General features: G+C 45.4%; 2 protein-coding genes across 31 annotated transcripts in view; one reads left to right on the top strand and one right to left on the bottom strand.

Annotated features, from left to right (window-relative positions):
* Positions 1-761: 761 nt before the first annotated feature.
* Positions 762-8615, bottom strand: ANAPC13 (anaphase promoting complex subunit 13). Of its 11 annotated transcripts, none has more exons than XM_081073299.1 (3): positions 8563-8615; positions 5930-6055; positions 762-1776 (listed from the first exon to the last, which is right to left on the bottom strand). In XM_081073299.1, the coding sequence occupies exons 2-3, from the start codon at positions 6026-6028 to the stop codon at positions 1651-1653; spliced, it is 225 nt and encodes a 74-aa protein (XP_080929425.1). In that variant the 5' UTR covers positions 6029-6055; positions 8563-8615; the 3' UTR covers positions 762-1650. The 11 variants fall into 11 exon arrangements, with proteins under 11 accessions (XP_080929425.1, XP_080929428.1, XP_080929429.1 ...); XM_081073302.1 differs by lacking the exon at positions 8563-8615 and adding an exon at positions 8362-8481; XM_081073303.1 differs by lacking the exon at positions 8563-8615 and adding an exon at positions 8309-8443.
* CEP63 (centrosomal protein 63) overlaps positions 8336-10808 on the top strand; it is a 40751-nt gene continuing 38278 nt past the window's right edge. For 5 of the 20 annotated variants that reach the window (XR_013994929.1, XM_081073280.1, XM_081073288.1 and 2 more), the window contains exon 1: positions 8735-9074. Coding sequence is in view for 12 of the 20 variants with exons in the window: in XM_081073280.1 (XP_080929406.1) it covers positions 8854-9074 (221 nt within the window). In the remaining 8 variants the exon portion in view is untranslated. Of the gene's footprint in view, positions 9215-9399; positions 9518-10808 lie in introns of those variants that run through there. The other 15 variants (XM_081073285.1, XM_081073294.1, XM_081073281.1 and 12 more) reach the window with 8 other exon arrangements.

The following is a 10808-nucleotide window of genomic DNA, read 5'->3' as shown; positions in this document are numbered from 1 at the left end:
TTCTTGGATATTTTGATATGTCGTTTGAAAGCCATCCTACAACAAATCTCTCGTGCCCACCAACCTCCAGCCAGTCTTAGAGGACAGATTCCAAAGCCCCCGCTGACAGTTTGGCCTAGGTTTGGTCACCTAATTCCCGATACCATGAGCTATGGCTCTGACCATCCCACAAGTCACAAACTTGGCGTGGGGGCAGTTCTCAAATGAGGGTCGTAAGCCAAGCAGATAAACCGACGACAGCTGTCTACCTTACAAGTGTCATACTCTTCTTCACTTGAAATCAAGACAATTTTCCTATTTTACTGGTCTAACATTCCTGCGAAAGGCTGAGCCTACAAGCAAGGCTGGATTCACACGAATGTCGAAGTTCCTAGATGTCAGTGTTTTAGATATTACACACCACAAATAGAGTTGTGGTAAAACCCTCATTGAACTAGAATGTAGAAGAACTAATAGATACTTTAATTTTTGGAAAGGCTTTGTTTTCTCTTGGTAGAAAGCTTTCTCGACATCCGAATTCTCTTTTCTACTGGGTTGTCCTTGGTTGAGGACTGGTGCCTCGGGTCTGCGCTCTGAGATGAATGACTTCAAGGCAGGACACCTGCACAGGAAGATGAGGCTGGATGCGTCTGGGTTATGGCAGAGTTGCCACAGCCATGTTTCTGATTGAAATTCTAAAAGCAACTCACTTCTGTGATCTACCTTCCTCCCCCTTAAAGGATGGGCACCCAGAAAGACCTAATAAAAAAAAGGACGAGAAGAGAGATTTCAATTATTCAATGTTTTCAATGAGGGATGCAGAAGTATGAGCCAGAGCCTCTTCCCACAGAGTCTACAATCTGGATAGAAAACAACAAGACAGACACCACTCAGTGGAAGCAAATAAATCCAGGAGATAAATATACATGAATGTGTTTTGCAAAATACAAGTTTTCATATACATGTATAACCAAATACTGACTCCCTGGTGTTTCAGTTACGTCTCAAAGGGCTTTGAGAAAATAAATCCCATTACTGGATAAAACTAGTGGTCCATCTAGCCAAAGATCCTTTCCAGAGGCACCAAAATGGTAGGGAGAGCAGAGGAACATGTCAGATACCCTTTTAATTTGTAAATGTGTCCAAAGTTTGAAAACACCATGAGGAATCTTAGGAATCCCAGCAGTCAGTGAACGGGCTTCTAAACACATTACACCTACAGACTTCATACGCATCCACTCAGACTGCTTCTCCAAGCCAGGGGATATGAGAAATGAGTAATTCTCCTTATGCCGGCTTTCTCTTTCTTAGCCTTTTTCTTTCGTATCTTCAATCACTTCTGTCACAGGACAAATATAAGTAGTTGGGAAGTGTTAAACTCTGACAGTAAAGCAAAATTAGAGTAAAAGGCAAATGTTTAACTAAACATGTTTAAACACAAGCTAGTGAATGGAAAACTTTAGGTTCAAAGAGCGAAATATTCTGCATTCCTGAGAAATCTCAGTTTCTCATTCTGGTAAGTATTTCCACATTGCACTTTGCTGCCACAAACTAAGTGGATGTATATTTTTGAGTGCTGATCTAGCATTCAAAGATTTAAATTAGGAGACTGAAAAAAAACATTTTGTATCTGAATTTAAAAAAATCCGTCCACGAAAAAGGATCCAGGTGTCAGTTTCCTATGGGGGGAACGTTCTCATGGAGGTACTGTAAGGCCAAGTCAGTCCACTTCATTTCTTGTTCTTTAACAGATTCTGTGGTGCCACCGTTGTCCTGCTCAGGTTCAGGAAGCTCATTCTGAAAAGGTACAGTGGACATTCAGAACGATGGTATACTGTACGTTAACAAACTCCTAAATCGCGAGATCACGTCGAGTTAAAACCTATGAGTTCCTACAAATAGGCAGCACTATTGACAGAAATATATCTTAAAGAAAGAGCTAAAATAAAAAGATGTAAGGAAGTACCAGTAGTATTGCTTGGGGATCTCCAGAAGGAATGATGGCCTATGGCTCTAGCACTTGTGCAGGAGGCCATGTGGCAGAAGACTAAGGGCACAAGTTTCTGGAAGCCCCTGGGATTTAAAACCACAACTACACGGTTTGCTGGGTTACTTGGGCAAGGTATTCAAACCCTGAGAGCCATTGTTTCCTCTCTGAAAATAAGAGAAAAAAGTAGGCATCACCTCATAGGACTTTTGTGAGAACTAAATATGGTAATTTAGATCAGTGCTCAAGGAATATTTGCTGTTATTAGTGGCTGGGAAAATTGATAAGAGCCAATACTAAGTTTTTTTTGGGGGAGGCCGCCTTAATAGAATACCACGTTTGCCGGCATATTCCTTAAACACAAGAAATGCATTCCGACTATACTGCATCCACCGTGCCTATATTATAATGGAGGTAAATGGGGAGACTGAAAATATAACATGAGACCTCCCTCTAGTGGTGGAGCCGGGCAACACAAAACATGGCAAATGACCAGTCATAGCCTGCCCGCATTTTCTTAAAATGGTAAGCCAGGAGCCATACTTAGTGTAGAATCTGGGATAGTTTCTTTATATATATTTTTTTCCAAGCTTTATTGAGATTTAATTTACATATAACATTGTATAAGTTTAAGGTGTACAACGTGATGATTTGATACATATATATACTATGAAATGATCACCACAATACCGTTGGTTAACATTCATCACCTCACAGTTACCATTTGTGTGTTTGTATGTGTGTTTGTGTGTGTGTGTATGTGTGTGTGTGTGTGTGTGTCGTTGAGAACTTTAAAAATAGTTTCCTTATATTTGAAATTTAAATTTATTACTACCAGGACTCTGCTTTGTATCAGACTTCATTAATACCAATAAATTTCCTTTTAATTATCTGTATTTATACTTAAAAAAAAATTTTTTTTTTTAGGGTTAGTGAACTGCTAATATCTAGACTTATGATTTCCTACCGGATTCCAGTTTGCAGTACATGAATATAATGTTTTTCTCCTTTAGAATTATTTTCAATATATAAAAAATGATTTACTTATAACATGACAAGTATATTTGAATCACATATATCTTGTACAAATGTTAAGACTGCAATTCAAACATACTTGCACTAATTGAAAAGAACTACAGAGAGTGCCAAAAAAAGGCATACACATTTTAAGAAAGGAGAAAACGATTAGAATTGTAATACTCAATATATACTGATAACAAAAGATGAATACAAGTCACGTTTGACTTCTGCAATTACAAGAGGTGCTCAAAGTGGTTACCATCTGTGTCCAGACACTTCTGATTATGGTGAACTACTGCTTGAGCAACATGGACCAAAGTATCTACTTATATAGATTTTTTTGGCACCCCCGGTTTTATTTATTGTAAAGCAATAATATGCTGAAACTTAGAGAAAATTTGGTTCCAATAATTACTTATAGCTGACAAAATATAAACAAATCCTTGCTTAATGAATTACTTAAGCAGAGGCAGGCAACTTTGCTTAATTTCATCCCATCTGTGTTCTAAAATAATGTCTTTCATTTGGTCACTATTGTTTCTTGGCAATGAATGATGCCAACAAAATTGCTTATGTGCCTGGAAGACAAACACAAAGTATCAGACATGCAACCATCTATTATGGTATATTATAAAAATGGCCACAATTCTTGGCAGCCATTCCGATGAAAAGGCAGAGGCTATTTCCCTAGTCTTAGGTTGGGACTGGCCAGGTGCCTTGCTTTGGCCAATAAAAAGCAGCTGCAGTGCCAGTGGGCTAGTTCTTGGCCTAAGCTCCATGAAGTGTGCAGTTTCCTCTCATGTTGCTCTTAGAACCCTGAGATGGCCATGTGAAGTCTGGGCTAGTCTGCTGGATAATGAGAGACTGTGGCCTAGTCACCTCGTCACCTCAACTCACAGCCTGCTTAACTGCCAGACATGAGGAAGTGTCCTGCACTACTGAGCCTCCAGCTAGCTTGCTGCACAAACAAGTCCAGCAGGGATTAGCCAAGCTGATGAAGACCAGAAGACCCTCTCAGCTGAGCTACAAAGTCATGAGCTAAGTAGCTGTTGTTTTAAGACACTATGTTTTAGGGTGACTAGTTAGGCCAAAAGCTAACTGATACACCAAAGCCTTAGTATCACAAGACGTGCATTAGCCACGCTACAACCTGGAAGTCAGCATGGAAATTTACTTCTCGCTCATTCCACACAAATGATCCCCAAATCCTGCCATAAGTGTGTCCAGAATTTGGCAATTCCCCTCCATTTTCTTGCCATTGTTCAGGCCCTCCTCCCTTGCCTGGGCCACTGCAATTGCTTCCTAATTGGTCCCTCTGCCCTGTCACTTGCCATGGCAGACATCCTCTGACAGTGCTGCTAAACTGATTTTCCAAAACCTAAATTTGAGTGTGGCAGACTTCTATTTTGAAGACCACTCACTCCTTGATATCCCCCAGATGAGGTCTAAGCATGGTAACAAATATTCCTCTCGAAATCTGGTCCAAGCCCAACCGTTCTGCTGACCTTATACAACAAACGTATTCTCCAGGCACATTGAATACCTCACTCTATATTAGCCTTTCAGAACTCTGAGCCTCTGCACATCTGCCCCCGCTGCTGGAGTGCCCTGGTCTGTCCCCACTGAACTTCTGGTCCTCCCTTATAACCAGCTGAAACTTTACATTCTCTTGGAGGCCTTTCCTGACGCCCACCAGGCAATGAGCCACTTCCTATACTATGTGGCTGTTCATGACCCCACTTAGAACCCTTATTATTATACAATTTATTTATATTTGTCACCTCTCTAGATCCCCAGAGGCAGAAACTGTATCTTATGTTCACATAGTCTTATGGCACACAGGCTTCAAAGAAATGCTGGTGGAATGAAAGAAACAAAAGTTTACAGGACAGGATCTGGAGCCTCCCAGACTCAAGTGTGAAGTCTGACTTATCAGCTACCCGACCCTGAGTAAGTTCCTCTCTCGGATCCTGCTTCCTTCCTGTAAAATGGGGATAACACCACCACCCTTGCAAGGTTGTTTTAGGGTTTAAGAATAATGTATGTCAAATTTCAACCTCAGTCCAAGGCATAAAACTGGTATTCAATAAGTGGCAGCTATAATTCTCATTACGCTCTCTCTTTTGACTATTTTTCTAAACTTTAACTAAGCTGCCTTATTATTTGATATGTGTGTTATTCATTGAACTTATCACATCTTATTTGTAAATAAAAATGTGGATGAGCTGAATTTTCTTTCTCTGTAAACAGCAGCCGCAGTCTACCTGCAAGCTGTATTTTATGAAGAACTCCTTTCAGGGCAGTCAGCGTGTTCTAAAGAGAAACAGCCCGTAGGCCCTGATCTTTGTCCCTTGTTAGGCTTCTATGCCATAAACAGGATATTTAACAAGCAAAACTTTTAAGTCATTTATTACGTAAGGTTTAACAAACTCCTTGCAGGACTGTATGCCACAGATCAGGAAAGAGTATTCCAGGAGCCTGTTGGTCTACATGCAAAAGAAGCCAAATGTCTTCTGAATATTTTCCAGGGAACTTAGGATAGGTGAGTGTTCCAAGAATGTTGAGTTTTTAAAAATGCCAACAGACTGACAAGCCATAGGTAGAGAAGACATACGGTATAGCTTATATGCCCCTGCTTCCTGTTCCTCCCCACCTTATGCGTTAAACTCTTCTTATCTGATTTTTTGGCTTTGGTGTAAGTCAACAGAAAATGGCTCAGAAGGCCTGGGTTCCAGACTTGGCATGACTCCTGTCTGAGCTGGTCACAACAGCTCGTTGAACTATATTTCTCTTCAAATAAAAAGTCTAGATGCTTCTAGAGTTAGTGGACTTCACAGCTTTGATTTCTTTGCCCTACTAGTTTGTCCATTGACATCCTACCTCTACCAGGCCCCACCAGATCGTATCTTTTACCCATTATCCTCAGCACAAATTATAGCCTACCAGTGGTATTGCCACATCCTCGTAAGGCAGCTTATCTTCTCGCCACGCATCGTCAATCAAATCCAGGATCCTTCCGTCTCTCTGTACCTCACTGTCCATTCTCCTGCAGCTTTAATCTTGTGAAATCTGTAAGCCAAAACGGTAATTTCTTAAACAAGACTGAGGGGATGTAATCAGCCCTAGGATTCCCCAGGCTTTTTAGCCTGGATGTGTCTTTTGGCATAATATCACCCTGGGGCAGATCCATCTTCTCATCTGGGTCAGATGACAACTTATTTATAAGATCACAGTTCCTCCCCTTCTACCCCAGCTGACGGATGCTCTATGGTGTACACTGGACCGGCATTAGACATAGCCCAGGGACAAACCAGTGTCGTAGTATGACCAAAAGATCATATATTTGAGGGCCTCCTTTACAAGCCACAGCACATCTAGAATGCAGCTTTTCTCTCCTCCTAATTTGCACATTCACCTTGTCCTGTTCACGACACCTTTGATGAATCCTTGACTCATTCATAATCAAGTCTCCTCTCCGGCCCCTCTACCCTTTCCTGCACCATTTTCACAAGTCTCCACCTGCCTTGGCTCTAACCTTGGCGTTCTTTGGCACGGGAGCTAAGTGAAGCACAGGAGCATAGTGAGGTCCACACTGAACTGGGTCATACAAAGTGACCGGCCACAGACCTGCAGAAATCCTCAGCTGAACGTGTGAAGGAAATGGCCTTTCTTAAGATGGTGCCCAGGCTGAGGCCTGAAAGGAGCAACTCCAGGTGAACAATAGTGGGACGACCCCATGCTGCTTGCTTCTTCTTCCCTTTGGGATTCCTTCCTCTGGTTCTTAACGCTGTGCCCCCTTTGATGCCTGGCCCAAGTGGGCAAGATGCTTACTTAGCTCCTTGACCGCCGCCGATTCCCCATTTTTTCCCCTGAACACCAGTAGCCAGCTTGGAAAATACCTCTAGACTCTGTTTCCAAGTTTGGACTCTGCTTCTTCATCACGGATACCACTGTACTGTGCTCCCTGCTACAAAGCAGCCATCCCAATGGTCGGAATTCAGTGGCACCAAAGGCACTTCAGTCACTCCCACTTCTGAGACCGTGAAGACTTATACAAGAAAAGCGTTTGGGGGTGAAACCCCACTCCGTCGTATAGGCCTGCGCTTGTCCCCAACAATATGACTGCAAGATGGCACTAATACTTGGGTGATAATGATAGGCTTTTCCCCCCATGATAAGGATCCAGGCAAAACTGAAACAACAGATGCCCAGCTACTCTGCCGCCAGTGAACCAGATGAAGTCTTAATGCTTCACGAAGTCTTAGCAGCACGAGAATTAATCCAGTCCCACGAAGTGGGTAACTCACAAGCTGAAGGACCCCGTCTTCAGGAAATCTACACGCAAGGGGTCCTTCCTCTCCGTCCCAGTTATACTTCTGGAGACCCTGTCACACACAAGCCCTCCTTTTCCTCTGCTGCCACGCCTTTGTCCTGGAAGCTCTGACCTCTGGGATGCCCTCCCTCTTCTCTCTGGTCAAAACCTGCCGGTTATCCCGGGCCCACGCACGTCCCACCCTTTCCGCAGTTTTCCGAAATCCGTCCAGCTTCAGCAGGCATTGTGCCTGGATGCTCCCTTCTTGTCCTTATGACCCACTAACCCAGTTGGGGCAGCCTGGTGACCCGCGGCTCGGGAATGTCTCCACGTGTCAGGTGTACGTTTTCCATCCACGACTCCTTAATCCTTTTCCCCCCAATGCGGCCTCCGTCTGTTTCCACCTGTCCCTTGTCCCTCCTCCAAACGTCTCTAGCCCTGTCACGCTTTCCACCCTTTGCACTTGAAAGCCTCTTTCCCCCGTGTCCTTTCCCTTCCAAACTCAGCGTGGGCGTCACACCATCAGGCCCCTCCCTCCCCACGCCCCGAGCGGGGCCTTCCCTCCTAAGCGGCCGGAAGAGCGCAAAGCGCGAGGCCGAGGCCCGCACGCGGCCGTCACGGGCACGTGCTACGCTCACAGCAGTCACCACTCCGCTTCCTGAACACACTGTCCTTCCCGTGTGACCGCCTCACTGCCTGGACTGCTCCTTCCCCTTTATGTCCCACATAATCCCTGTCGGTCTGAAAAACGAGGTTCCCGGGTCACCTCCTGCAGGAGGCTATGCGGGCCCCCTCGTTCCCCGGGAATAGTGAACGATCCCGACCGGGAGCTTGTCACGCTGGCTGTTGCTTGCTTTCCAGGCAGGCGGCGCCTGCGTTCCTTGGGGCAGGGGCACGTTTTATTCCTCCGTGCTTCAGAATGTCGTAAATATACAATTAATGATCAACGCAGACGGCTCCCCCCCCCCACCTCGCTAAAATTGACCCTCGCAGGCCACCGCCATGCGTACAGGAGGGTGAGCCCGCCTCACGGCCCCGACTTCCGGCTCCAGGCTGGATATACCAAGTGTGGAAGCGGGGGAGGTCCAGGTCCAGGCCCGCCACCCAAGTTTCTTTCCCGCCGATCCAGGGAGCGGTAAGGGCAGTGATGAGGCTGAAATGAAGACATCGGCCTCGGTCGCAGGGAGTGCGGGGAGTGCGACGCTGAGGAACGAACGCGTTCTCGCCCTCCAGAACCTAGGCTAGGGGCGCGGGAAACCCTTACCAGCACCCGACCCAGCGCAGCACCCGCGGCCAGCGGAGCCCACCCTCTGCCCCACGTGACCCGCACTTCTTCCCTCCGATCCCCGGATGTGGGTGAGCCCATTTGCATGCGCGGAGGGGAGGTGAGGCAGGACGTTTGTTGCCATTAAAAGGGAGGGAGCAGGGGGCGGGACGAACGTGTCGACGACAGATGCTGGACGTCAGGTTGACGGTGACGCGCGCGCGCCCCCGCCGGAGGTAACGGCGGGAAGGCTCGGGGGCGCGCGCGCGCGCGCGGGAGCCCCCTCACCTCATGTGCGCTCGGAGGACGGGCGAGGGGCGGGCCTGTGCCAGTCCTGGGGCCGCCGTGGCGGCCGTGGTGCCGTGCGCCGCGCCGCCCCATGGCTCGGGGCTGGCTTCCGCAGCGGCCCGCCCGCCGCCAGGCCCGCCCCCGCCCTTCGGCCTCGTCGCCCACGCCGTGCGGGCCCGCGAAGGCGGGTATGGGCCTCCCGGCCGTGCCGTCGGGCCAGCCAGGTGGTCAGCCCTTCCCTGCGGCCGGGCGGCGGGAGGGCGGCGGGGGCCGGTCTTCACGGGTAGTGGCAGCGCGTTTGTGTGCACGGAGTAGGCGTCCTGGAGCCTTCCGTTCGATTCCTGAAGCCTTCAGTCCTAAAACAGTTAGTTTCTTCCTTTAATGAAGCAGTATCGGAGGGGAGGTACCCTGCAGTTACACACACACTTCTCCACGGGCTTGCTGTTTTATTTTGTAGCTAGGAAATCATACAAGGACCACCTACACACGCCTTTCAGATGTTTCCATTTAGAGCCATCGTCGCTGTAACGTAACGATAAACTTAGGTGTATTATTTTCTTACTCGGAATGCGGTATCCGTCTTTAAATTGGCTTTTCTCCCGAGCTGCTTGTCCTTTCACGGTATCATCATCGGGGATCCATGTAGTAAGACGGGAAGTTAAATGTGGTAAGAGATTTATAAACGTTCAGACAGCTACCCTGTCCTTCAAAATGTAGATTCAGCTTTTAAAACTTATGTGTCATGATTGTGGATGTTAGTTGTATCGATGTAGCATTTACCTCCCACCAAAAGGTCGAAGACCTTTGCTTGGTGCTTCCTCGTCTCGTTACGTAGCGGAGGTGGCACGTGTTGACGGCATCAGGTCCGCTCCATCCCAGCTTCCTACTTTAAAAAAATATGTCAGCTTGGTTTGGAAGTTGAAGCCAACATTCACATCGGTTTCAGAAACTGAATGTTTGATTTTTATGTTTAGTTAGGTTTTTTTTTTTTTCTCTAAGAGGTAAGTTTGGTTTTTTTTCACCTCTACAAAACCACAGTACTGCTATCCACCTATGAAAATTAATAAATATCCTAAACACTATTCAGGAATCATATTGTTACTAATAAAACTGATATTGTTAATCTCAAACAGTTATATATAACATAGGATAAGAAAAAAGTAATTGTTATGACATTAGGAATCAATATTTTCAGGAAAAAAGATATAAATATAAAATCAAATATGCAAAAAACCCCTATAAAATCAAAATTAAATTGGAAATAGTGTAAATTCTGTCTATTTCTCTCTTTAAAAATGTGTTTCCTAATCCACCTATGAAAATTAATAAATATTCCACAGTGTCAGTATTCAGTCTGGGTTCAGACTTCCCCGCTGTCCCTTAATGTCTTTTTACAATTAGCTTCTTGGATCAAAATCCTGTTCAGATTCATGTATTGCATTTGGTTTATACACCTTTTAAATCTTTTTAAATATAGTAGTTCCCTTGCCTTCCTTTCCCTCAGCATTCTGCATGTAGCTGATTGTGTCCCCATGGTATCCTTTAACATGTATATTTGTTTCCTTTAAACCAGTCCTTAGATCTAGAATTGCACTATCCATTATAGCAGCCAGCAGCCAGCTGTGGCTATTGCAATGAATTAAAATGAAAGAAAACTGAAAATTCAGTTCTTTAGTCGCGTTAGCCATGTTTCAAATGCCATATAGTCACAGGTACCTCGTAGCTACCATTCGGTGTAGATATAAAATATTTCCATAACTGCAGAAAGTTCTGTTGAACAGCACTGATCTAGAAGCTTGATCAGATTCAACGTTGATTTTTTTTGTTTGTTTTGGTGGAGGTGGGCAAGAGGATTTCCCAGATGGTGCAGTACACTTCCTGTTGCATTGATTATCAGAGAGGCACACAATGTATGAATTGTTCCTCTTTTTGTGATACTGAGATTGAGCAGTGTCCTG

The sequence above is a fragment of the Rhinolophus hipposideros genome (assembly GCF_964194185.1).
Source record: "Rhinolophus hipposideros genome assembly, chromosome: 14".
NCBI classification, from domain to species: Eukaryota; Metazoa; Chordata; class Mammalia; order Chiroptera; family Rhinolophidae; genus Rhinolophus; species Rhinolophus hipposideros.
Note: the sequence above shows the minus strand (reverse complement) of the source record. Positions and strands in the feature narration are given on the sequence as shown.

Bases quoted from the DNA above. Each gene is read 5' to 3' on its own strand.
- ANAPC13 (XM_081073299.1), bottom strand. From the start codon at position 6,028: ATGGACAGTGAGGTACAGAGAGACGGAAGGATCCTGGATTTGATTGAC. The intron at 1,777-5,929 runs GTAGGCTATAAT...GTACCTTTTCAG, and splicing joins AGGATGTGGCAATACCACTG to AATGAGCTTCCTGAACCTGA.